Here is a 24,496-nt window from a genome sequence, read left to right on the forward strand (position 1 = left end):
ATAAAATTTCTAGCATAATTTCCAATATGCAATGCTTTTATAATAAAATTTTATAAGGATTCAAATTTTGTGGAACATAAGAACTATGCTTTCAGAATAAAAATTGGATTTAGGGGCTATTCCACTTCACCAACCTTTAGAATATGAACATGAATCCAAATAGTCACCCTCCCTGTCTTCCATCACTACAGGAAAAGCATTATTACCAAACAAAAGTTAAAATAGAACCTAGGATATTAAATCATTTGGCCAAGTAGATGAGGGGCCTTGCATTTACTCTCTGCTTTTTAGTGTTTCACAATGTTGAGGATAACAGTAAGAAACAGGTGAAAACTGGTCAGAAGAGCCCAGAACACGAGCATTCAGAAGAGGAAGAGAGGACTATTTCCTCCTGACAAACTATCTTCATATCCTTAAATTATAAACTTCCTGTGGTCAAGTATGACCCAAATAATAAATTATGAAATAGGCAAAAATCATCATCTAATCTCACAGAAGTCCTTGGTTTTACCCTGTTAATATTTTCCTACTTATTTTCAAGCCTTTCATCTGCTCTTTATTGAAATCCCAAGTTCTTGTCATTTCCTTAACATCCTTCCGTTTTCCTGCCAAACACCACTCCTTATTCCAGTATCTACATCTGCAGCAGGGAATAAAAGCTTATTAATATATGTCTTAACACAAATTACCTACTGCCTCTCCAAAACTAAGGTAGCCCTCATTCTATTTATAAAATAAAAGGCTTTTCCTCTCTAAGAAAATTTTACATGTCACAAAACACCTCAGAAAGTACTGGAAGGGATAGAAAAGGAATAAAACTCCATAGACAATTGTTTCCTCTCTATTTGTAAAATTGTTTTATTGTCCCAGTCAAAGCCTCCACCAAGAACAAGCTTAAAATGTAGTTTCTATTTCATTCCTGAAAGATAATTACCCTAGACTATAAAAGCCACAGCAATGCTCAAACACAGGTAGATCTGTGTCATTTCATACTCCTGAAAATTATATTTATATTTTCAAAAAAGATTTAAACAGCAAATAACATTGTTCATTTGCAAATAAATTTGAATCTCATGCATAAAATGAACAAATGCATTTTCAAAGATGGAGATGATGAGAAGTCTGGAACCTCTACATCATGTGGTTTATGTTGATCCCTGGAACAACACTAGACTGGATTATCAAGCATGATTTTTGAAAATGTAGATAGTAAAACAGTGTCTCTACAAATAGGTGTTACAGATAGAAAATTCTTATTAACTTCATTTTAAAAGATTTTTTAAATTTCTTGATACCTTTCAAGCAAGATAGAGAAGTGTGTTCAATAAATAAATTAGTATTAATCTGATATAACAATCTAATGGCAGACTTCATATTTTATAACACAAGGATAAATTTCTTTGTTAGTAACCAGGACAAAGTCATAGATGATACAATTCTCCAATCCATATGTGAGACAAATTAGATAGGATGACAAGTATATATTTGATAGGGTAAAGAACATGACTAAAAGAGTACATTGAAACAAACTGGCTGTGGAACTTGACCCTATTTCTCCCTCCTCTGATCATTGGCTCTGTATGCTCAAAGAAATCTGGTAATCTACTAGAACCTCAATATTTTTATCTGAAGTGGAAATAATCATGTAGGAGCATCCAATTCATGGGGTCATCTGAAATTCAAATGGAAAAAATGTTCATGAAGTATGATTCAAATAGTGTTCAACATTTACCATGAATAAAAGTCTAAATTAAAATTTAAAATATTCGATCCTGTGAGTATAAGCAGAGAGTGAGTACATTATAAAAATCTAGAAGATTCATCTGGGTGGCTAAAGATTGACCAACATTGGAGCTTAATTCTAATGATGATGATGATAAAATCAGAATATACAGTATAGCTGTTATTTTTCCTGAAAGGTACTCTGACAGAAAGAAATGCTTCAAGGGAAAAGCACCCATGATGTCAATGAAAAGATTTCAGCATTGGGCCACATGAAAACATCTTTAATAAATAGAATCTTATAAACATAAGGCTCATAATGGGAAAGAAATAAAGATTATCTTCAGATAATTGTCTGTTATTTAGAAGAGAGATCAGATCTGCCCTGTGAAGATTCAGAGAACAAACAGAAGATCAATGTATAAAGTTCATAAAGCGTCTTTCGATTCAAGGTAAAATTATTTCCAATTAAGAGAATGAAATATAAAAACTATCAAAATATTCATCTATTGGTCTTATCTTTGGGTCCCATAAAATGTAAATACATTAATATTCCTGGTCTCCTCTTTCCCCTTTTGTTCCCATAATTCCCTCCATTACTTAAACACATCTGCTTTTCACATAGGTCTGAAGCTCAATATGCTTTCTGAGGGTCTCCAGAAAAATGTTTTCACCACTCTTACAAATGTCAATCAATTTCATGATTGTGTTAACCTCATAGGTATTTGATGATTTAAGAATGGGTAATGAGACACGTCTTCTAAGTTTATTTGGATTCCTATTGCATAATAAAAACAAGTACTTGATTGTGTCTCTTAGCACTTAGCACACTGGAATGCAATGCTAAACATCATTTTAATAAACTTCTTTGGGCCAGTCTGGTTTTGCATCTCTAGATCTAGTCAAACATCTAATCAACAATAAATATATATTGGATGAGGCATGGTAGTGGAAGAGAAAATCAAGCAACATTAAACTAGCCATTTTAAGGTGAATGGTTCAAAAGAAGCATTTACTTACTTACTTACTTACTTACTTACTTACTTACTTACTTACTTACTTACTTACTTATTTACTTATTTATTTATTATACAGCATGTATGACTGCAGGCCAGAAGAGAGCACTAGATCTCATTACAGATGGTTGTGAGCCACCATGTGGTTGCTGGGAATTGAACTCAGGACCTCTGGAAGAGCAGTCAGTGCTCTTAACCTCTGAGCCATCTCTCCAGCCCCAAAAGGAACATTTAGTGCACTCGCTTTCCACCATTCAAGCATTGTCGTCATTATTCCATTAAACAGTTTCTCCCGTTCATTGCTTCTCCCAGCTCTTTATGTTCATCAGTGTGTACTATCTGCCCCCAAAGATTTGTCTGTCCTAGATAATTCATACAAATGGAATCACATACTATGTGACATTTGTTTCCAGCTTTTTTTTTTTTTACTTAACACAATATTTCATCAAAAAGTTTCATCTGTGTTGTAGCCTGATCTGTTCTTCATTCTTCTATGAGTGGATAAAATTCCTCTGTGCCTATATACTACATTTTTTTATCCATTTTCATGTTAATAGATCCACAGCCAGTTTTACAACTTTTGGATACTATGACTACTGCTACTATGAGCACATGTACATATGTGCTTATATGAACAGTAAGTAGCTGTCGTCTATTCTCTGGGCTATAGACCTAAGAGTATCCATTCTACTGATATCTTTTTGAGGAACTTCAAAATGTTTTTCACAATTACTAAATCATTTTCTCTCCCAAAATGGATGAGAAGGCACAAAGGCTCCAATTTCTCCTTTTCCTTGCCAACACTGTTTCTAAGTCTTCTAATTATGGCCAGTCCAGTTGATCTGTAGTGTCACCACTGCATAGTGGACTTTAAAAACTTAGGCTGTTTTACACTGAAGACAGCTTATGTTGGAGAGGACGTGGAGCAAGGGAAACACTCCTCCACTGTGGGTGGGAATGCAAACTTGTACAGCCACTCCGGAAATCAGTATGACGGCTTCTCAGAAAATTGGGAATAAATCTTCCTCAAGACTCAGCTATACCACTCTTGGGCATATACCCAAGGAATGCTCAATCTTTCCACAAGAACACATGCTCAACTATGTTCATATCAGCATTATTCATAATAGCAAGAACATGGAAACAACCTAGATGCTCCACAACTGAAGAATGGATAAAGAAAATGTGGCACATATACACAATGGAGTACTACTCAGCAGTAAAAAAAAAAACAATGATATAATGAAATTTGCAGGCAATGGGTGAAACTAGAAACTATCATCTTGAGTGAGGTAACCCAGACTCAGAAGGACAAACACAGTACGTACTCACTCATAAATAGATACTAGATGTGAAGGAAGGAGTGGTCAGACTGCAACCCACAGCTCCAGAGAGGCTAACAGGGGAAGACTCTAGGAGAGACACATGGATGACCCTGTGAAGGAGAAGTGGATGAGATCTACATGAGTGGACTGGGTGTAGGGGGGTGGCAGAGGGCGAGGAGTGGAGAATGAGAACATAGGGAAATGGGAGGGTCAAGCTGGAACAGGGACAGAGTGGGAGGGCAGGGAGAGAGATACCATGATAGATGAGGACATCATGGGAATAGCAAGAGGCAGGGTGCTGAAGAGGCTCTCAGGAATCCACAAGATTGATCCTACCTTGAACTGCTGGCAGTGGTCCAGAGGGTGCCTGGACCGGTCTACTCTGGTGACCAGCCTAGCAAATAACCTAGCTGTCATCATAAAGCCTTTATCCAGTGGCAGATGGAGGCAGATTCAGAGATCCACGGCCAGGCACCAGGCTGAGTTCCAGGAATCCAACTGATGAGAGAGAGGAGGGATTCTGTAGGCAGGGGACTTTGAAATCATGATGGGAGGATATGCAGAGATGACAGGCCACACTAGTGGAAGCTCATGAACTGTGGACTGGTGGTTGTGGAGCCCCCATGGGACTAGGCCCTCTGGATATGGAAAACAGTTGTTTAGCTTGAACTGTTTGGGAGGCACCCAGGCAGAGGGATCAGGATCTGTCCCTGGTCTATGGGCAGGCTTCTGGAATCTGGGACTTGTGGTGTGACACCTTGTACAACCTTGGTGCAGTGGGAAGGGGCTTGGAACTGCCTAGGCTCAGTGTGCTGGGCTCTGCTGACTCCCCATGGGAGACCTTGATTTGGGGGATTTGGAGAAAGGGATGGGGAGTGGGAGGAGGGAGGAGGTGGGATCTGTGGGTGGTATGTGGAGTGAGTAGAAAATTTCTTAATAAAGAAAAATGGGGGAAAAGGGCTGTTTTAGACACAGCTTTAAAAACTACAGAACCTTTACTGAAAAGCTCATTAAGTTCTTGTTTCAGAGCCCCACACAGAAGACCTTGGCTGAAATCTGAATTCATAACTTTCTAACCAATTTTTTTTGCAAAATTATGTTTTCAGCATAACATAAAATTTGAATTTCCCCCTGTCCACTAGCAAAGGAAAAAGTGTCTCCTATTCCTGACTGTAGGAACACTATGCCTCCTTTCAGCTGTATCGCTGGGGTCTTCAGTGCCCAACATCACCACACACAAAGTTAAAGCCACTATAATCACCAACATCTAACCTGAATGGGAAGTAATTTAACTAAGTGGCATCTAAAGGTAGTGTAGTAGCACTAACTCCAGTACACTAACTCCAGCTTATCAATTGCCAAATGCCCTGCATTCATATTTTTGTAGAAGGGCCTAACATAAATTCCTCCTTTTTTTGTTTTTGTTTTTGCTTTTCAAGACAGGATCTCATGTTGCCCAAACTGGCCTCAAATTTGCTATGTATCTGACTTTGAACTCCTGGACCTTCTGCCTCCTCCACTCCCAAATACTGAGGTTGCAGGTGTGTGCCACCATGTCCAGCTTCAAATCTAAGTTTATTTCTGTTGATAATTAACTCTTCTTTTGAAATATCAAATTTAAAACAACAGATCTATAGTATGTCTGTAATAGTTTAAAGATAGTGTCTCGGGGTTGGGGATTTAGTTCAGTGGTAGAGCGCTTGCCTAGCAAGGGCAAGGCCCTGGGTTCAGTCCTCAGCTCCAGAAAAGAAAAAAAAAAGATACTGTCTCATTTATCCTCCTTTTATTTTGCTTGTGGCCAAAGGGAAGATTCTGTCACTTTAACTAAGATGACTCAAAATGAAAATGTATGGGACTATAGATGTCCCTGATTTGCATAAAAATCTGTGATGCATGTCCATAATTGAAAGTAGATCAAATAGTGAGCTTCTTCAGCCATGCCCACATGATTTATAAGCCAATTCTGCAGCTATGACTGTTATGCCCCTCAGAAATTAGGGTATTAGAATTGACTGTTCAGCATATTACAGTATGTGACAGACTATAAAAATTATTTGCACAAAACTTTTAAAATAATTTTGACTGTAAAATTTGACAACGGCTTTGGTCAGGAAAGCAATCTGCATCTCTGAAAAACATTTGAAAATTTGTATAAAGCACCATATGGTGTTCTTGGTTTCCTATATTTTTCTCTTCAAAATTCAAAAGTATCTCCCTACAATTTATTGTATTATCCACCTTTGTAAAATATTACATGTATCTTACATGTTGGCAAAACAAGCTGAAGGCAGAAGCGACTGGTTTAATATTAACATGCTTACACTCCAGCACCTTTTGCTAATTTAGAACCTGAATAACCATGTAGCATTTCACAGACTCTGGGTGTTCTCTATTTTTTATGAGAAGATATTCATTCTAAGACAATTTTGACCTCTTGAAATCAAAATATCATTTAAAGATGAACAAACACTGAGTCCTAATGATTTCTTTCTCTCTATTTGTATTTGTTTATAACCTTTTCATCATCTGTTTGTATGTATGCCTTTTTAATCAGATATACCAGGCAGTCAGTCCCTTTGAAAAGGACATAATAAAGCCCAGTTCATTGAGTTTTGTGAGACTCGTGTATCACTCTGACAAAGGTGGTACAAGAGAAATGTCAGAACTTCTGACTTCAAAAGAAGCATAAGTACTTCAACTTACAGAAAAGTGGGGCTGCTGACTAAAGCCTAAACTTATTCTTCTTTTCTTTACTTATTACTCTTATTATAAATTTTATTATTTAAGAAACCTTGCAAATAAATAAAAATACCACATATCAAAATTAACCAGACTCAATGTCTATACTAAATGAACTTATATACAGTTAGAATTAGTATTTGAAATGGAAGCTGTGAAGCTTCACATTAAATTTAAACTTTCAGTATTGAATATATTTCATGCACCTATCCACCAATGAAAACAAAAGTCCGTGACAGAACTAGAAAAACAATTAGCTTCATGTCCTCCTTCATAACTCACATCCATTACCTGCACTCACTCTTCTCTCATCCCCTAATATTTCGTTTTCTTGTTCTTTTCTCTTTGTGTTATACTGTGCTCATATGCACACTTGCTTCCATATATACATGAATTTTATTGGCTAGATTCCACTTATGAGAAGGAACACATGGTTTATTTCTTTCTAAGGTTGTGTGACCAGCCTTAATAGTACACATTCTAATTCCACCTTACAAATTTATTAACTTCAGTTTTCTTAAAATACAAAAATTAATCTTATCAAACAATGTTCCTCAAACTTTCTTGTACGTAGATATCATCTGAGGAGCTTTTACAATGCAGATTCTGATTCAGTAGGTATAGGGGGAGGGGAGGAAGTGTACCAATGTGGCAAGGAGTGGGTGGCTATAGGTCATACAATCACAGAATTCCATATTTCCATTCTAATCATGCTAGATAACTAAGGGAGTCTGGAAGTTGGTTAATGCTGGTGTCTTTTGGCTGGTCATTTAATTCAGGAAAGGAAATAATCTGAGAAAGAATATGTACCCTTTACTCCATTTTCCCCAGTGGGAACATGTTGCAAAACTGTAGTTCCAGACAGCACAGCCTGAGTGAATATTGACATTAATAATTTAACAATATTACTCCAATTTCCTTGGTTTTATTTGCCCTAATTTATAAATGTGAGTATTTAATGTGTGTTTGCTTGTTTTTGAAATACTAAGGATCAATCCCAGGACCTTGGACATGATAGGCAAGCACTCTACCACTGAGTTACATTCCCAATTATATTTTATGCAATATTATCACAAGTGCAAGTTCACATATCCACAACAATCAACAGGCAAACGGTCTCCTTAGTGTGCCCTTTTATAACCAAGTTTCCTGCCCCATGGCTCCACCCCACCCAACCCTGGCCTGACAATAATAAATCTGTTCTCCACTGGTATGATTTTGTCACTTCAAAAGTGGTTCATAAGTAACAGCATTTGTTTGTGTCCTTTAGATTTAAGTTATTAATTATAATTTTATTTTTTGACATTGTGTACTATGTAATAATATTCAGTTGTAAAGAAAAAATGAAATCTTAAAATTTGCAGATAAATGGAGGGAGCTACATTGTGTTGAGTGAAGTATCCAGACCCAGACAGAGGAATGTTGAACATTCTTTGCTGTGGATATTGATCTGTATAAATAAAATGACGATTGGCCAGTAGCCAGGCAGGAAGTATAGGCGGGACAAGGAGAGAGGAGAATTCTGGGAAGTGGAAGGCAAAGGCAGAGAGATATTGCAAGCTGCCGCCATAAGAAGAAAGATGTAAGGTACTGGTAAGCCACAAACCATGTGGCAAAGTATAGATTAATAGAAATGGGTTAATTTAAGATAAAAGAAGTAGATAACAAGAAGCCTGCCACGGCCATACAGTTTATAAACAATGTAAGTTTCTGTGTGTTTACTTGGTTGGTTCTGAGAGTCTATGGGCCTGGCGGGTGAGAGAGATTTGTCCTGACTGTGGGCCAGGCAGGAAAACTCTAGCTACAGTTCTTACTCATCTGAGGTCCTGAATCCAAATCTTCAGATGTGAGTGTGTAATCTGGAGTAAATACAGAAACCAGGAAAGTTTAAAAAACAAATTATAGCAGGTGGAAGGTATGAATAATAGAGAGGAAAATATCAGAGTACAAGTGATCTGAGTGGGAAAATGAGAAAATGGGGTTCTTTAATTAAGGAGGTGGAAGAAAATAAATACATAAGAAGGGGTTAGGAGAGTAACATAATAATAAGAATGTCTGAAAACTCATACTTCTAACTTTCTATCAAAAATATCCGTAAGACATATAAGTCGGTGTAGACGTATACATATATTGTTGAAATTTTCCCATCTGTGCTGACAGCACCCCCCTAAAGAGGCATATACGCTCTGACAAAACCCTCAACACCAGGCGTGAGAAGCCCTCTTATGAGTTGTTGGTTAAGGTTGTCCAAGAGACTCCCAAACGTTAGAGGCTGATGTTGTTGCCATTGGTTACTACCCTAGAGGTGAAAGATGAGTCTCTATTACTGAAGATACCCAGAGGAACAGACCTGGACCTAAAAGCCTCCTCTTTGATGACTTTCATGTTACCAAAAAGCTCCATAGAAGATTCCAAGGGAGGGAAGAAACCAATAGTCCTTCCCAGCTAGACTGCTTTTTTTAAAAAAAGTTTTGATTTCTATTACATGTATCTTATTTATTTTTGTGTGTGCATGTTGTACGTGGGAGTACACATATTGACAGCATATATATGAAAGACAGAGAATAACTTGAGGGCCCACTTTACCCATTGAGCCATCTTGCTGGCCCTAGATTTTTTCATTTCTATTTATTTGTATTTGCTGGTTTTTTGATTGTTTTGTTTGTTTGTTTTGTTTTGTTGCTAGAAAGTATCCTATGGCATGTATGTACAAATTTGTTTAAGCATTCACCATGTGAAGAATACCTACATTATTCTCAGTTTAGAGTTATTTGAAATAGTGTATGAACATGTTTTTCTTCCCTGAAAATTGTCCAACAATTTAATTACATAGTCACATGGCAATTGTATGTTTATGACCATGAAAATGCCAAGCTGTTTTCCAGACTGGCTGTACCATTTTATATTTTGAGCAGCAGTGCATTAGCTAGAAAGACCATTATCTTTCCTTATTTAAATTGTTTTTTCAAAAACCCAGCTGGTGGCTTTTAATGATGACGTGAGTCTTCTATCAGTCTATCCTTAGCAGCAGATAACAAACCAAAATCACAGGCTGGCATTTGATTTGGTCACTATTTTGATTTTATCCAGCCCAAGAGGTGCCTTTTGCCTATGAATATACAATTCATAGTGATACTTCAGTGTGTTTTGAATTTGCATTTCCTGATGGACAAGGATGCTGTGATCTCTTTCCTGCATTTCTTTATTATGTGTGTTATCATCCGTGAAACACTAAATATCATTTGCCCATCCAATAATGAGATTGCTTTAGTTTCCTACCATTGAACTTGAGAGTTCATCATATGTTCTAAATGCTACACCATTGTCAGATACATAACTGTAAACATTCCACTCTTAAGCTTGCCTTTTCATTCCCTTAACACAATCTTTTATGGTCAGTTTCTGATTTTGATCAGGTTACAATTTATCAGTTTTTTTCTTTCATGGACTGATCTGTTTGCTAGCCCTGAGCCCAGAGTTTTCTAAAGCTTTTATAGTTTTATGCTTTCCACTTTGAAGTCCATGATCTGTTTTGAGTTAATTTTTATATAAGACGTGAGGTTGAGGTTGAAATTCATTTTTTTGCCTATAAATATCCAATTACTTCAGCACCATATGTCAAAAGTGCTATCTTTGCTTCCTTAAACTGCATTTGCACCTTTATTTAAAAAAAAATCAGCTGGTGGCTTTTTAATGGTGGCATGAGTATCCTGCAATTCTGTCCTTAACAGCAGATAACTGACAGCAGTCAAGAGTATGGCAGTGACCTAGTCAGCACAGATGTCTTCTGGGAAACATGAATGCTAAAAATAGAAGGGAAGTTATTACCAGCTGCTTGCGTCGCTAGCAAAGTTTCAATACAGAGAGACAGACTTCCTGGACATCTGCCATTGAGCTTCAGCACATAGCAGCGACTCCTTTGACTCCATCTTGCTTGTTGCTATCCTCCTTACAATAGACATTAGACACTTTATCTTTTCATCAGTTGAAAGTCAAAAGTCATTTAAATTTCACTAACTTGCCCAGAGATCTTCATCAATGTTTGCTGTTTGGTTCCTACATCTCACTTTTGACTCACTTTCTCCTCTCAACTCTTTTTAAAACAAGAAGATGCAACTATGAACGGCTCTCCCCTTTAAATATATGCACTGCTCTGACCTTTACTTCAGTATCATACAGGATATTCATCCTATGTTCTTTATCAAGTGTCATTAACTCTCTACCTAGAATATAAATCATGTCTCTTACTCATCCTTTTAGAGAAAAGAAACTACAGATATTTTCCAGTCAATGAAGTCTATCACTAAACACTATTTACTCCCCACTCACTTTTAAAGAAGAACCTGTCATAAAAACAAACCCCTCTGAGTCCTGGTAATCGGGAGCTGACAGACAGTCTGATTCTCCAGGGCCCCCAAAAGATGACTGCAACCCCCAGTTCTGTTCTGCCATCCAGTGCCCCAATATGCAGAGTCATAACCTTATCTGCATGGTTGATTATCAGCATCTCCTTCTCTCTCCCTGGTCTGATTTCCTTCTGTGCTATTTCTGGTTTCTCTGAAGCTCACATGTGATTTTACTTCATTGACTCACACAGTCTTGATTTCCTTCTTGCTACAAATTGCCTTCATTTGCATTTAGATTATTCAATTGCTCTGAATGGGTCCCCTCCCTGCCAGAAGCTCTTCATACATCTCCACTGGAAACCCTATGAATGAAGTCAGTGTCAGCACCACCAACTCCTGTTTCCACCCCCCAGATTTCAGTCACACATACTGCTGCCAAGGCAATGGCAAAAATGCTTCAAGGCGATTCACATTTGCTTTAGGAGTTGGAGTTATTTTAAACTCCTCATGAGACCTATTTCTTGATGTTCTCTGCCTCACTCCAATTCATTCTTAATGGGGGAACTTGGGTCAGAATGCAAGACATCTTTCCACCATGCTTTAGCAGTAATGGGGATTGCTGAGCCTTAACAGCAGGAGACAGAGCCTCACTTTCTCTCTGGGTATTTCTTCTTTTGTCTAGTAAGTGCTTCTGAATAGGAATTAGTCCTCAAGGAAGTTTTTGTTTGGTTAATAGGTGAGTAGACCCACAGCCTGAGAAGTCTTAGTGATGTTCAGCTTCTACCAGCGTGTTTCTGTACTAACAAAACTCTCCATGTTTTCACCTGATTCTTAGTCCTTTTATACCTCATTACTTTTTATTTTACTAGTGCATTAGCATTCTGTTGCTGCAGTAAAACACTTGAAAGAATCAACTAAAGGGGAAAGAAGATTTATTCAGCTGATGGTTTCAGAGGTTCAGGGTTATGATTGGTCATTCACTGCTTTATAGCCTGCAGGAAACATGCAGAGAAACTGCTCAAATTCATGGCAGTGTGGAAGCAAAGAGAGCAGGAAGGGGCTAATGTCTCAAAAGTCCCTTCTTGGTCCCATGCCACCAAAGATCTTTCTCCTATCAAACTTCTCTGTCTGGAAGTTTCGCTGCTTCCCAATAATGCCATGGATTGGAGACCAGGTCTTTGACAAGAAGCCTTTGAAGGACATTTAAGATCCCCATCATAACACCCAGTGTCAATATAAGAAGCCACCCACCCTTTTCTCCTCTTGGGGGCTCTAGGGGTTTTCTCTTTTGTTTTAGTCTGCTGAGATTTATAGCAAAAATGGATGACTTAAACAACAAAAATCTATTTTCTTGTAGTGCAGGTGGCAAGAAGGCTAAGAGCAAGGTATCATCAGGGTTGGTTTTTGGTGAGGGCTGTTCTCTGGCTTGGAGAAGTTACCTTTCTCCTGTGTCTCAAGATGTCCTTCCTTCACTGTGTGTGCAGAGAAAATGCACTCTGCTATCTCCCCTCTTCTTAAAAGATTGTCAATCCTGACATACTTGGGACTCCCCACATAGGACTTCACTTAAGCTCCCTAAAGGACTCATCTGCATAGAGTCACATTATGGATAGGGGCTTCAGTGCATGCATTTTGTGGGCACAAACTTCACGCCATAACATATTCTAGAAGAACAGGTTTTAAAATTCATTTTTAAGTAAGCACGCAAAACATAGGGTTTCATCATGGCATTTTTATTCACATATCATTAAAGCTGTTCTAAATTACAGAAAACATTAAGATACTTTTAACAAGTATATAAGTAAAAACAAGTGTATAAAATGGAGAATATTAAGATACTTTAAACAAGTATATAAGTAAAAACAAGTGTATAAAATGGAGAATATTAACTAAAGAAATAACAAAGTAAATATAGAATGTTACATTTCTTGAACCAAAGAAATATAATAATGAATCCACTTAATAAATGGGCAAGAAAGACATATTTAAAAGGCACATCAGAACATCCCCAAGACAACACTTTTCAGAAACACTTGAGAATGCATTCATTTTGATCCTTTAAGTTCAGAAAAATAAAAGATAAAAATTTAATCATCCTTTGTTGCCCCTAATAGGCTACCCATGTTCTAGTAGGTGGTCCTACACCCATGTACATACAGGCAATACTAAATAGACTCAGTGAGTTTTATTGTTTGATTATTTTATTTTATTTTGTATATGGGAATGTTTTGTCTGTGTGTATCTATGTGTGCAATTTGTGTGTCTGGTGTCTGTGGAGGACAAAAGAAGACATTGGATCCTCAGGAACTGGAATTAGGGATCATTGTGAGCCACCATGTGGGTCTTAAGTCCCATGCAAGAACAAGTCCTCTTAACCACGGAGCCATTTCTCCAGGCCCATCAGTGGGTTTTTAAAAAGAGGGCATGAAGGGAAAATTGGTTGGAAAATATTGGGAAGTTGAAGGAAGGGAGTAGGAGAGGACATTTGATCAAAATACATAGTATTTGTGTATAAAATTCTCCATAAAATAAATAAATAAATGTATTTTTAAAGTAAATTTTAAAATGAAAAGTCACCTTACTTGTTTGTTTATTGCTGCTTTCTGAAATTTAACCAATATTGAAATGAAATATATCAGAATTAACAATCTATATGGTAATGTTTTTCATTGTTTTATTACTTTGAAAGACTTATATAACTTTTAATAGGGTTAGTCACATTTATGGGCCATTAGTAAATTATTCACAAACAAAAAAACTCACATCATGGACATAAGGCCTGGCATTTACAGAATATAGAGGCAATACTTTAAAGAGTAGATCCTTAATGGGAAGACAGGAGACAAGCCTTGAAGACATAAAAGTATCATGATGTATTACAGCTAGATGAAGAATCATTTGGTATAAGAAAGTATATGTCATAATATGCACATGCACATCACCATATGCATAAAGTAATGTGTACAAATAATACCATATCTATATATGAAATATCATCAACAATCAAGACTCTTCATAGCACTTAAGGGTGAATGTGAGAAGGAATTAGATGTTATATTTGTAGTCATAAATTTGTTAAAAAATTGTAGGCATTATAGTAAACAGCCATATATTTTACTAAAAAATCAGAATATTATGTAATTTCTAACCACTTTAATTCAGAAGTATAACCCCTCAAAGTAGGTGTTTTTTTTTTAACCAAATATAGCTTTGGGGGGGAGCGACCTGAATTTATCTTATTACTCAAACAGAACAAATGAACAAAAACCTGCTCCTCCCTCTCCCCAAAAGATTCCAAGTTAGAATGAAATTCTGTTGGCCTAGTCCCTGTATGTGACTCAACAAGATAGAAAGAGCAGCTTTCAAGGGAGTTTAACCACCTGGGAATTTGGAAAAGTTACAGAAGACACTGTTAAGTGAATTACTTCTTGAGAGGAATTTCCCAAGGTAAAGTTTGCAAATGTCAAAGTCAAGATTTCATTAGAGAAAATAAATACTACTGTTAAAGAAGCTTCAAATATAGTGAATCAAATCCAAAATATTATTTAAAGAACAAAGGCATGTTCTGTATGATTTTTTTAACAAAATGCTTCAAAGTGGGAAGAAAAATGACAAAATATGGTGGCCTTACAAGTTTTTCTTACCAATTATCTTAAATATCACCAATAAAAGCTTCCTTGTTAAAGATTAAAATCCTCCTGTCCCTGATTAGTATGCAGCCTAAGACATTGCTGACCTCCGTTTTCAACTTGGTGACATTTCTTTCACTGAGATCTAGCTTTCTACTTGCTGTTTCTAAGTTCCTTCTTTTTATGCTACTCTTTAAATGTCAACAAATTCCAGGGTGATGAATCCCAATCTTTTCTTGTTCCATGTAGCTCTTCTGAGTAATCTCACTCACAGAATAATTTCCACCATGTCTTATAGACAAGTGGTTCTTATATCAACATCTCTAGCTCAATACTCTATTCTGATATTCAGATTCAAATCCTCAGTTGCCTTGCACGTGGAATGTACTTAAAGAGATCTGTATTCTTAATTCATACTTCCAATTTAACACACACTGAATATAGTTCTTTTACAACTCCATCCTAGATGCCCATGTGGAGTCACAATTATCTGTGAGGCTAATTCAGTTAGTTTCCTAGGGCTACCACAACAAAGGAGCACAGACAGAGATGCTTAAAACAACAGAACTGGACTCTCACAGGTATGGATCCAGAAATTGCAAACTGCAGGTGATAAAAGGTGTGTCATCTTGGAACACTGAAGATGAACCGGTTGTAGGCTGCTCTGTGTGTGTATATGCCCATGTGTGCGTGCGTGCGTGTGTGTGTGTGTGTGTGTGTGTGTGTGTGTGTGTGTGTGTGTGTTGCTTCCTCTGCTTATGGTGTCTACTGGCAATCCATGGCATTTCATAGCTTGAGGGCAAATCTTTCCAACTTCTGCCCCATCATCACATGAACACATGGACTCTTTTCAAGCCATACTTACTCTTATCACAACTAAGTTTCTTTCTTTTTTAAAAAGCATATTTTCTAAAAAAGCCAATGATGTCCTCTCTCCTTAGAACACTGCTATGGTTTCCTACACATGTCTACTGACCTTTCAATTATCTATAATTTGGGAGCCTAGGTTTAAATCTTTATTTTATTCTACAAGACCACAAAAACACCTCTTTGCTCATGTTATTTTCTTTGTCTGCCCTTTATATAATAAAGTGCAATTTATTCTCTAATGATTCAATTTAAATATCTTCTTTAGGAACTTATCTGAGGAACTGAAGAGATGGCTCAGAGGTTAAGAGCACTGGATGCTCTTCCAGAGGTACTGAATTCAATTCTCAGCAATCACATAGTGGATCACAACCATCTATAATGACATGCTATGTTCTCTTTTGATGTGCAGGCAGACAGGCAGACAGAACACTGTATACAAAATGAATCAATAATTTTTAGAAGAAGAATTTATCTAAGGACAGCATCTATCCGTTTCACCTTCCCATAAAAATTAGTCATCTTAAATAAAATGTGGCATGTGTATATAATATATATGCACATATATGTACTGTTAAATATTATTCTGCCATTTAAAATGAAATGTTTATTTGTGATAACATAGATGAACTGGAAAACATAATGTTAAATAAAGTAAGTGGAGTACATAGAATGAATGCCACATGTTTTCACTCATATGGAGATTCAAAGAATTCATCTTATAAGAAGTAGATAAAATAAGGGATACACAGATAGAGAAAAATTGCACAACAGGTCTCCAGACATAGTTAGATAGTAGAAAAAGGTGCTAATAACCTATACACAGTAGGAAAACTACAGTTTACAGCCATTTATTAAGATTGTTATGAACTATCAGCAGTTTAAAAGTTCAGAACAGGAGAAATTAAAGTGCTTAAAGAAATTACAATGAAAGAATCTTCATTTTAATCATTATAAATTACATACACACATCGAGTCATTGGTATGCCCCATAAATACATACAATTTTACATGTTAAAAATTAAAATAAATAAATGAAACAAAAATAAAATCTGAATAATATACATTTAATCATTCTTTTGTCTTAAGTACAACAGCAACTTTAAACTAGAGAAGTTTATTAAGATTTTACTTTATTTATTTGTAGATATCTGTGTGCCTGTATGTTGTATTTATACATGCAGTCAGGTACTCAGAGACTAGGAGACAGTGTTAAAGTCCCTGAAGTTGGGGTTACAGTTGTGAACCACCCTGATCTGGTCCTCTGGAAGAACAGCTTGCGCTCTTAGTAGCTGAGCTATCTCCCCAGCCCACCTTAAAGCTGATACATCAGTAACCACATGTAAATGACAAGTTTTTCTTTCCTATCTCATCCTCCACAATTAGGTATTTACTGCATTTCAATACTGAAGACCTGAATCCCATCCACCCAGGTCTTGCTAAGATCTATTACCTGGAAAGCAAAAGCCTCTGCAAAATCTGAGATATGTCATTTGTTCAATTTTAAATTATGAGTATACTTCTGGTTGAGTTGAAAAAATGAGGGATTATAATTTTACCCCTTTTCATCCATTTCTCTCTGCATCTTTATTTTTAAAAGTTGAGGTGATTCAACTGGTATAGATGATGCTACCAAGCCTGATGGCCTGAGTTGCATCACAGAGACCCACATGATGTAAGGTAGTGAACCAATACCCACTAGCTGTCTTCTGACCACAAATGTGCACCATACTACACACACAAACAGAGAGAGAGAGAGAGAGAGAGAGAGAGAGAGAATAAATGAAAATGTAATTTAAAAGTCACAAAATTTGAATTTATCCCTGTAGGCACAGAAGTTTTTAAGTCTCATGCTTCTAAAGGAAGCTCTAAGAACACTTTTATTCTGTGTTTATTTATCAAAATGTGTTAAAACATTTTCCATTTACTGAATCTTTCATTACAAATTTATGAGGATGGATTTTTAATGTACAATAAGGCATATGGGCTGCAGCTCTCAACATTGGCATTGTTACTTCCTTTACAAGCATCTTTACCTCATGAAACATGTCTCTTCATCTCCATTTGCCTTTTCCATAGTCACAAAATAACCTAAAGAAAAAGAGGTCCATAGTTTCTATCTGTACATAGGAAGATAAGAGGGGCAACAAGTCCTCCGGGAAAAAAAGCAGGAGAAAAAGAAAAGAAAATAGGCAAACACATTAATGTTGCAGCCAGCACTCTCAAAAAATATGTAACAGTGGAAATATATTTGACTAGCATACTTTCTAATTCTATTTCCATAGTTTGCCCATAAGGTACATTCACACAGTATAAACTGGTGTGATTATGTGGTAATTCCACAGTCAGTTGGGGCTTATAGATATTTCAGGAAAGGAGAAATATTCTCCTCAGATCTCAGGGCCTGAATTAGACATTTTGACAGTTTAAGTACCTGACTTCATAATTAATGAACCAACAACACCCAACTTTGCTTTTTATAGAATTTTAAAGCATTGAAGCAAATCAAATAAGGTCAAACAAAAAGTAAGAAGTAGCAGGTTCATTGAATAAGTAATCATTAAAAATCTATCTTGTCCTCAGTCTCCTGGACTATAAAGAAAAGATGCTGCCCTTGACCTTGAGATTGCACAGTCTGGGATGATTCTGTTCACATAAGTTGCCTCAAATATCCCTTTAACTGATAATCATCAAGTCCTTGCCTTCAGAACTATATTTTTAATGCCTCCTGGTTAATACAAACATAACCCTCTTACTCAAGATCATGTGGACACTTTAAACTGAATAGACATACCAAAGTTAAACCTAATTCTTTTCATGCACTCACTACAGATAAATACCTATTATTATGATTTAAGTCTTAATGCCCCTGTGCTGGTTTAATAGAAATGACCTATGAAAGAAGCATGAATTATACTTGGAATGAAAAGCTTGGCATAGTGGCACTTTAATAATAGGACTCAGGAGGCAGAGGCTGGCAGATCACTGTGAGTTGAGGCTAGCTTGGACTACAGAGTGAATTCCAGGGCATCCAGGCCTACATAAAGAGACCCTGTCTTCTCAAAAATACAAAAAAAAGAAAGAGGAGGAGGAAGAAGAGAAGAAGGAGGATGAAGAAAAGGAGGAGGAGAATGGGGGAGAAGGAAAAGAACAAGAACAAGAAGAAAAGAGAGGGAGGGACAGATGGTGGGAGGGAGGGAGGAAAGAGGGAAGAGAAAACACAATAATCTAGGGATCTAGAAGCCTTTGCAGATACACACATTGAGGGAGAAGGTAGAGAGAGAAGTTCCTGAGTGTGGGCTTACTGCAGCATTTTCTTAAGTAGACTGAACAGGTTTTCCCCAGTTGTAATTTGAAACTCCTTGTCAGACAGCAGAGGAGGAGAGACGACCATGTGCAGATATTTACAAAATATACCATCTTACTTACAACTTACACTCTGTAGTCCTATGCTTGTGTTTTTTTCAGAGTGGAAGTTACTTAGAAGATGTCAGTTGAGTTGATTTTCTCTTGTTGTACAACAAATCACCGCATACTCAGAGGCTGTTTCCTGGATCAGAAGCCCAAGGGCTTGGCTTCCCTTTCAGCTGAAAGTCTTGCAAGGCTGAAATCAAGGTATCAACCAGTCTAGGCAAGGGCCTAGTGAGGAGGTTTTGCAAAAGAATCTGCTTTCAAACTCATTCATGATATTGTCAAAACTCAGATCCTCAGTAGAGCTGTTGGTGCAGACTCAGGTGGGCCGGCCCTGATGGCTTGAGAGTAAGATAGCTAGCCATGCCCTCATGTGCCTTCTGGTGATAGGGGCAAGGGAAGGATGCCCTCCCCTCTGACCCCTGATGCATGTGGCAGGTGAGGGAGCTGACTCTTCCCCTTACCAGCTGCAGCACTCAGGAAAATGGGCCCTGAACCTCACCTCGTGGGCAGCACAGTAGAGCTGATCCTATTAACAGGAGAATCAGCAAGGAGAACAGGAGCTTGGGAGATCTAGCCCCACCCCATCTGCCACAAGGTGGCCTCAGCAGGGATTGAGGAGAATGCCCCGCTTCCCTGTGGTGGGTGTGAGAGCTGGCCCAGAGGTCATAAGAGTGGAAGAGCTGGCCCTGCCCCTCACCAGCTGCAGCACTAGGAGAGTGGCCCCTTCACCTTGCCTGGGCAACACAGTAGAACTAGTCCTGCTGGTGGAGGTGAGGGAGAGCCTATAGAGCATGAAAGCACAACAACTGGTCCCTCCTCCTTGCTCATGGCTGCAAGGAGTCAGCTAGCCAGGGCAATGCCAGAGAGCTTATCTGGTCATGAGGACTGGGAAAAGCTGGAGGGCTGACCAACCCTGCAACCACCCAGGCCCAGAACTAGGGTTTTGAGTTGGTTCATCCCAATATCCACCCCATCTATGATCTGCTGGAGCAAGTGAAGGGGTCAGTCTGCTAAACCAAAAATGTAGGATCTCCATGGCACAGAGCAACAACAGGATATCCAAGAGGAGTAAGAGCCCTAGCTAGTAGCCATATCAGAGGAGCAGCAGTTGGCAGTTGAAGTTTAAGGTGTCAGCCTACCTGGAAGAAACTCTCTGGTGGGTCAATCTCAGTTAGGCAGGCCACAAGACCACAGACCCTGGAATGCCCTTTGCTTCTGCTGTGCCTTCACATGTTTGCTGCTGCCATCTTCCTCTGGCATGGTATGAAGGGTGTGGGAGATTCCCCGCTGCCTGTAATGTAGTGTGTTTATCTCATGGAAACATCACATTCTACCTGTTGATTTTTACCTGTTGATTATTCTGAAGATGATTCCTCACTTAGCTGTACTGTCTAATTGATAATAATAATAATAATGTTAGCTTATACAGAGTCTTAATGAATAAAAATAAATATAAGGAAATGTTACACAGCTAGAACCCAGGAGTTCCACCTAAGGAGCTGCATTAGATCACAGCTCAGGCTAATGAGCTCAGGTTCCCAGGAGTTAGGCTGCCTCTAATTCTCTTAATACTGGAAAACATAGTCACAGATTTTGGTGTCTCGCTAGCTGAATCAAAGCTTTAAAACAAAGCGTTCAGGTTAGATCAGATGTTTTAATCATACCTTTAAAGTGAAAAGCCCTAGAAAACAATCTAAAGTTTACAAGGACACATAGCTGAGATCAAAAATACAAAGCAGCCCAAAGCAGCCCAGTTACTAGCTGATGTACTTTCCTTGCTAGGGTTGGTTGATGATCAAAGATGATAATTAATTCCTTATATCTATTTCTGCCCTCAGTATCCTGATATAAAAAACTATTAATGAGTAGGTAAATATCCTAAAGATTTAAAGTAGAGCTGACTGATTCTTTTTCATACATAACAGTTTAGGCTTGTGATTTCTTTAAGATTCCTTATCAGATTATCTTCCAAGATAAGTAATAAAATAATTGGCCCTTTTTTTGTAATTGCAATATGCAGCCTGCCAACAAAAGAGTTGGCTGTGAAAAAAATAGATTCTGCTTGCTCATATTCTGTTAATCTATAACAAGATGCTTGGGTATGAATGTACGTGGGCTCTTGGGATAATTTGTTTTTCACCTGTAATACATAAAATTTTCATCATGTAAGGAATATGGAAAACATGCTGGTTTTTCTACTGTTTGTTGTGTATTCATTGTAATCATTCACTTGAAAAACAGAATGTAACTATATTGTAATTTTTTATATCTCTTGAAAGATTTTGCTGAGGTATATAAGATGTAAGAGATAGAGTTACAGAGAACTAAAATGTAGAAGAAAAATGACAAGAATGAGAGAGTTATAAGGAAAAATGAGAAAGTTAAAAAGAACTAGAAAGGAAACATCAGGAATGAGAGAGAAGGAACTAGAGGGGAAACATCAATAAAAATATAGTTAGAAGGAAAATATCAAGAATGAGAGAAGGAAATCACCAGGAAAATAAAGAATAGAGAATGCAAAAGAAGAATAAAGAACAGGTCTGAAGGAAACCATCAAGAGAGAGTGTGAGTGTCTTTTTTCCTACCCCCCTCAGATAGAAAAGTCTAGTATTCACTGACACTGTGGATTCCTTTCAAGCCCTGGGCTGCTGGAGGCTGGTCCCCGAGGCAGCATTAGCCCAGTATAGATAGGGTAGCAAAAACCAGGGGCCTTGAACCAGAACTATGACTCTTGCAATGATCACTTGCAAGTAAAGATATATGGATAAAAGGGTAAACTGTATGATTTACTGTGTCACATGACAGCTTCCATGATGAGATTTTTTATTTATTTATTTTTCTTTTTTTCTTAAATTTCATTTTATTTTATTTTGGGGGGAGGTTACAAGTACAGAGGGTGCATACAAAGAGACAGGGAGATATATGCGATCTAGATGCACAATGTGAAAGACACAAAGAATAAAAAAATATTTTAACATGTATGTAGAAATGCAAAAGAACTAGAATATTGAAAACATTAACAAATTAATTACAGAAAACTCAGATCCTTGTAGTTATAGGACTAAGGCCTGTTTTCTTATTATCAGCTACTCAGAAGTCACTGTCTGTGGAGACCTCCTGAAATTCTTATCAGTGGCCCCCTTCTTTTTCAAATTCCCCCAGGGGGTAGGGAATTTCTATCCAGTAACCTTCCCTTCACACTTCAAATCTCTGATTTTCTGCTTAATTGCCAGCCAGAGAAACTCTGCCTTTAGAGGGTTCACATGATTCTATCAGCCTGATGTACCACCTCCTCATCTTGAAATAAATCATGCCATACACCATGTGCTAACTCTCGGAACAGGTTCATCATCCCTGGAGTTATGAAATCATGGTGTCATCCGAGGTCCTGCCTTCCATACCAGCTTTGCTTCTTCTGGAGACAGAGTTTAATGATAGAACCATGGTCCTGTGTTTTCAAGAATGAACATTTGCTGTTTATAGAACTATAATTTTCCAATAGCATATGTGCTGTTGAAGCAAGTGCCTACTATCTAATGTTTCAATGGCAATCTGTATTCTACCAGAACTATTCCTACTTTATTTTAGTGTTTTTGTTGTATTATTCATTTGTAAAAAGGAAGAATTAATAATCTTGAATACATAAGGAATAAAACTGTATGTATCTCTTCAAGGACTTATTTCGATTTTTTTTCTCATTTAGCTTTAAAAGCAAACTGCTTGAAGACTCAATTATAAATAGATATTCTGATGCCCAGCTACACAAACTGGTAGAAAGGATGCGTGAAAGGACTGCTCTCTACAAGAGAAGACTGGCAGAAGGAGAGAACTCACCCTCACCTGAAGCTAGCCCTCAGACTGGTAAGCATTATTCCCTCAAAGTACTAGTGAGAAAGAAGTTATAAGGGAACGTGTATTTGGACAATTACTCAGCTTAGATCCCAGGAAAACAGATACTGAGACAATAATTTTAGATACATTAGTTTATTTTGAGAGTGATTCAGAGATCTGAGAGTAGCAAGAAGAGACCAAAAAGGAAATTATTAGGTGAAGTTCATTAGTGTGACCCCCAGGACTGAATATAGGAGAAAAATAAGAATTACTCCAAGAAAAGAAGAGAAAGGAGTTAAGGAGTAGTTCAGTAACCAAAGTTCTTGCTTAGCAAGAATGAGGACCTGAGTTCAATCAGCAGAAAACACATTAAATTTAACACACACAGTATGTATATGGAGCATACTCTTCATTTGAGTATCAAGGAGATGGAAACAAGACAAGTAAATCCCTGGGGCTCACTGTCCACCAAGCCTTGCATACTTAGTGAGCTCTAGGCCAGTGGAAGATACTGTCTCAAAAAGAAATGCAGAATATGCTTGAAAAATGGCACCCAACTTTGTCATATTCATACACATGATGCACATCCATACATTCATGTGGCCACATACAAATGAATATACATATACATGCATAAAAATGGGCAGGGATGGACACAGTTCAGTAGATAAGCCTACCTTGTGCAAGGACACAGGCTCAGTCCCCAACACCAAAAGTAAATGCAGCAAGAAATGCACAAGGAATAAAAGTAAAAATAGATAAAGTAGCTATCATAAAAAATTATCACCATGCTAGCAAAGTGTTTAAGTTGATAGGCTGCTTGCCTGGAATGCACAAACCTTGTGTTTGATCACTAGCACTGTATAGACCAGGTGTATAATTGCAGCACTTGGGAGGGGAAGGAGGAGAGAAAATCAGTAGTTTGAAACTATCCTCAACTACATAGCTCGTTTGAAGGCAGCCTGAGACAAAAGAGACTGTCTCAAAAGAAACAGAACAAAAAGTACTAGGAGATGGCACAGTGGGTAAAAGCCACTTGCTGCATAGCCTGACAACCCAAATTCAGATCCCAGAACCCATGTGAAAAGCTGGAGGTCATGGCATACATCTGTAATCCCAGAACTCCTACAGCAACATGGGAGGCACAGACAGAAGAATCACCCAGAAGTTCACAGGCCAGATAGCCTAGAGAGGTAGGCAGCAGAAACAAAAGAGACCCTGCCTCAAAACAAAGTATAAGGTGAGAACTGACTCCTGAAACTTGTCATCTGACTTCTGTACATAGATCATTGCAGGTGCACACCCATGCTCATACACATCATATGCACAGATCATATACAACAAAAACAGAAGGAAAGGAAGGAAGAGAAGAGGAGAGTGTCAGGAGGAGGGAAAAGTCACAAGGTCTAGTTGCTCCTGGACCATATTCTTGACTCCCTTGAATTTGTGAAAACTTACTCAAAAAAACTTTCAGTTAAATACATAGGAAGCCCACATAAGGTGATCTCTAGGCCCAGACTGTATGCAGAAGCATCCAGCAATACCTGCTATGAGTGTTATTGTTAATATTAAGCAATAACCATATTATACAAAATGCATACTACAAA

The 24,496-nt window shown here is 37.7% G+C and overlaps 1 protein-coding gene across 1 annotated transcript in view; it reads left to right on the plus strand.

The window, feature by feature from the left end:
* Positions 1–24,496, plus strand: part of Cngb3 (cyclic nucleotide gated channel subunit beta 3) — a 174,352-nt gene that overhangs the window by 55,488 nt on the left and 94,368 nt on the right. The window contains exon 4 of the mRNA XM_036180084.1: positions 22,762–22,919. Coding sequence (XP_036035977.1) covers positions 22,762–22,919 — 158 coding nt within the window. The remainder of the gene's footprint in view (positions 1–22,761; positions 22,920–24,496) is intronic.

This window comes from Onychomys torridus, chromosome 2, assembly GCF_903995425.1.
Source record: "Onychomys torridus chromosome 2, mOncTor1.1, whole genome shotgun sequence".
NCBI classification, from domain to species: Eukaryota; Metazoa; Chordata; class Mammalia; order Rodentia; family Cricetidae; genus Onychomys; species Onychomys torridus.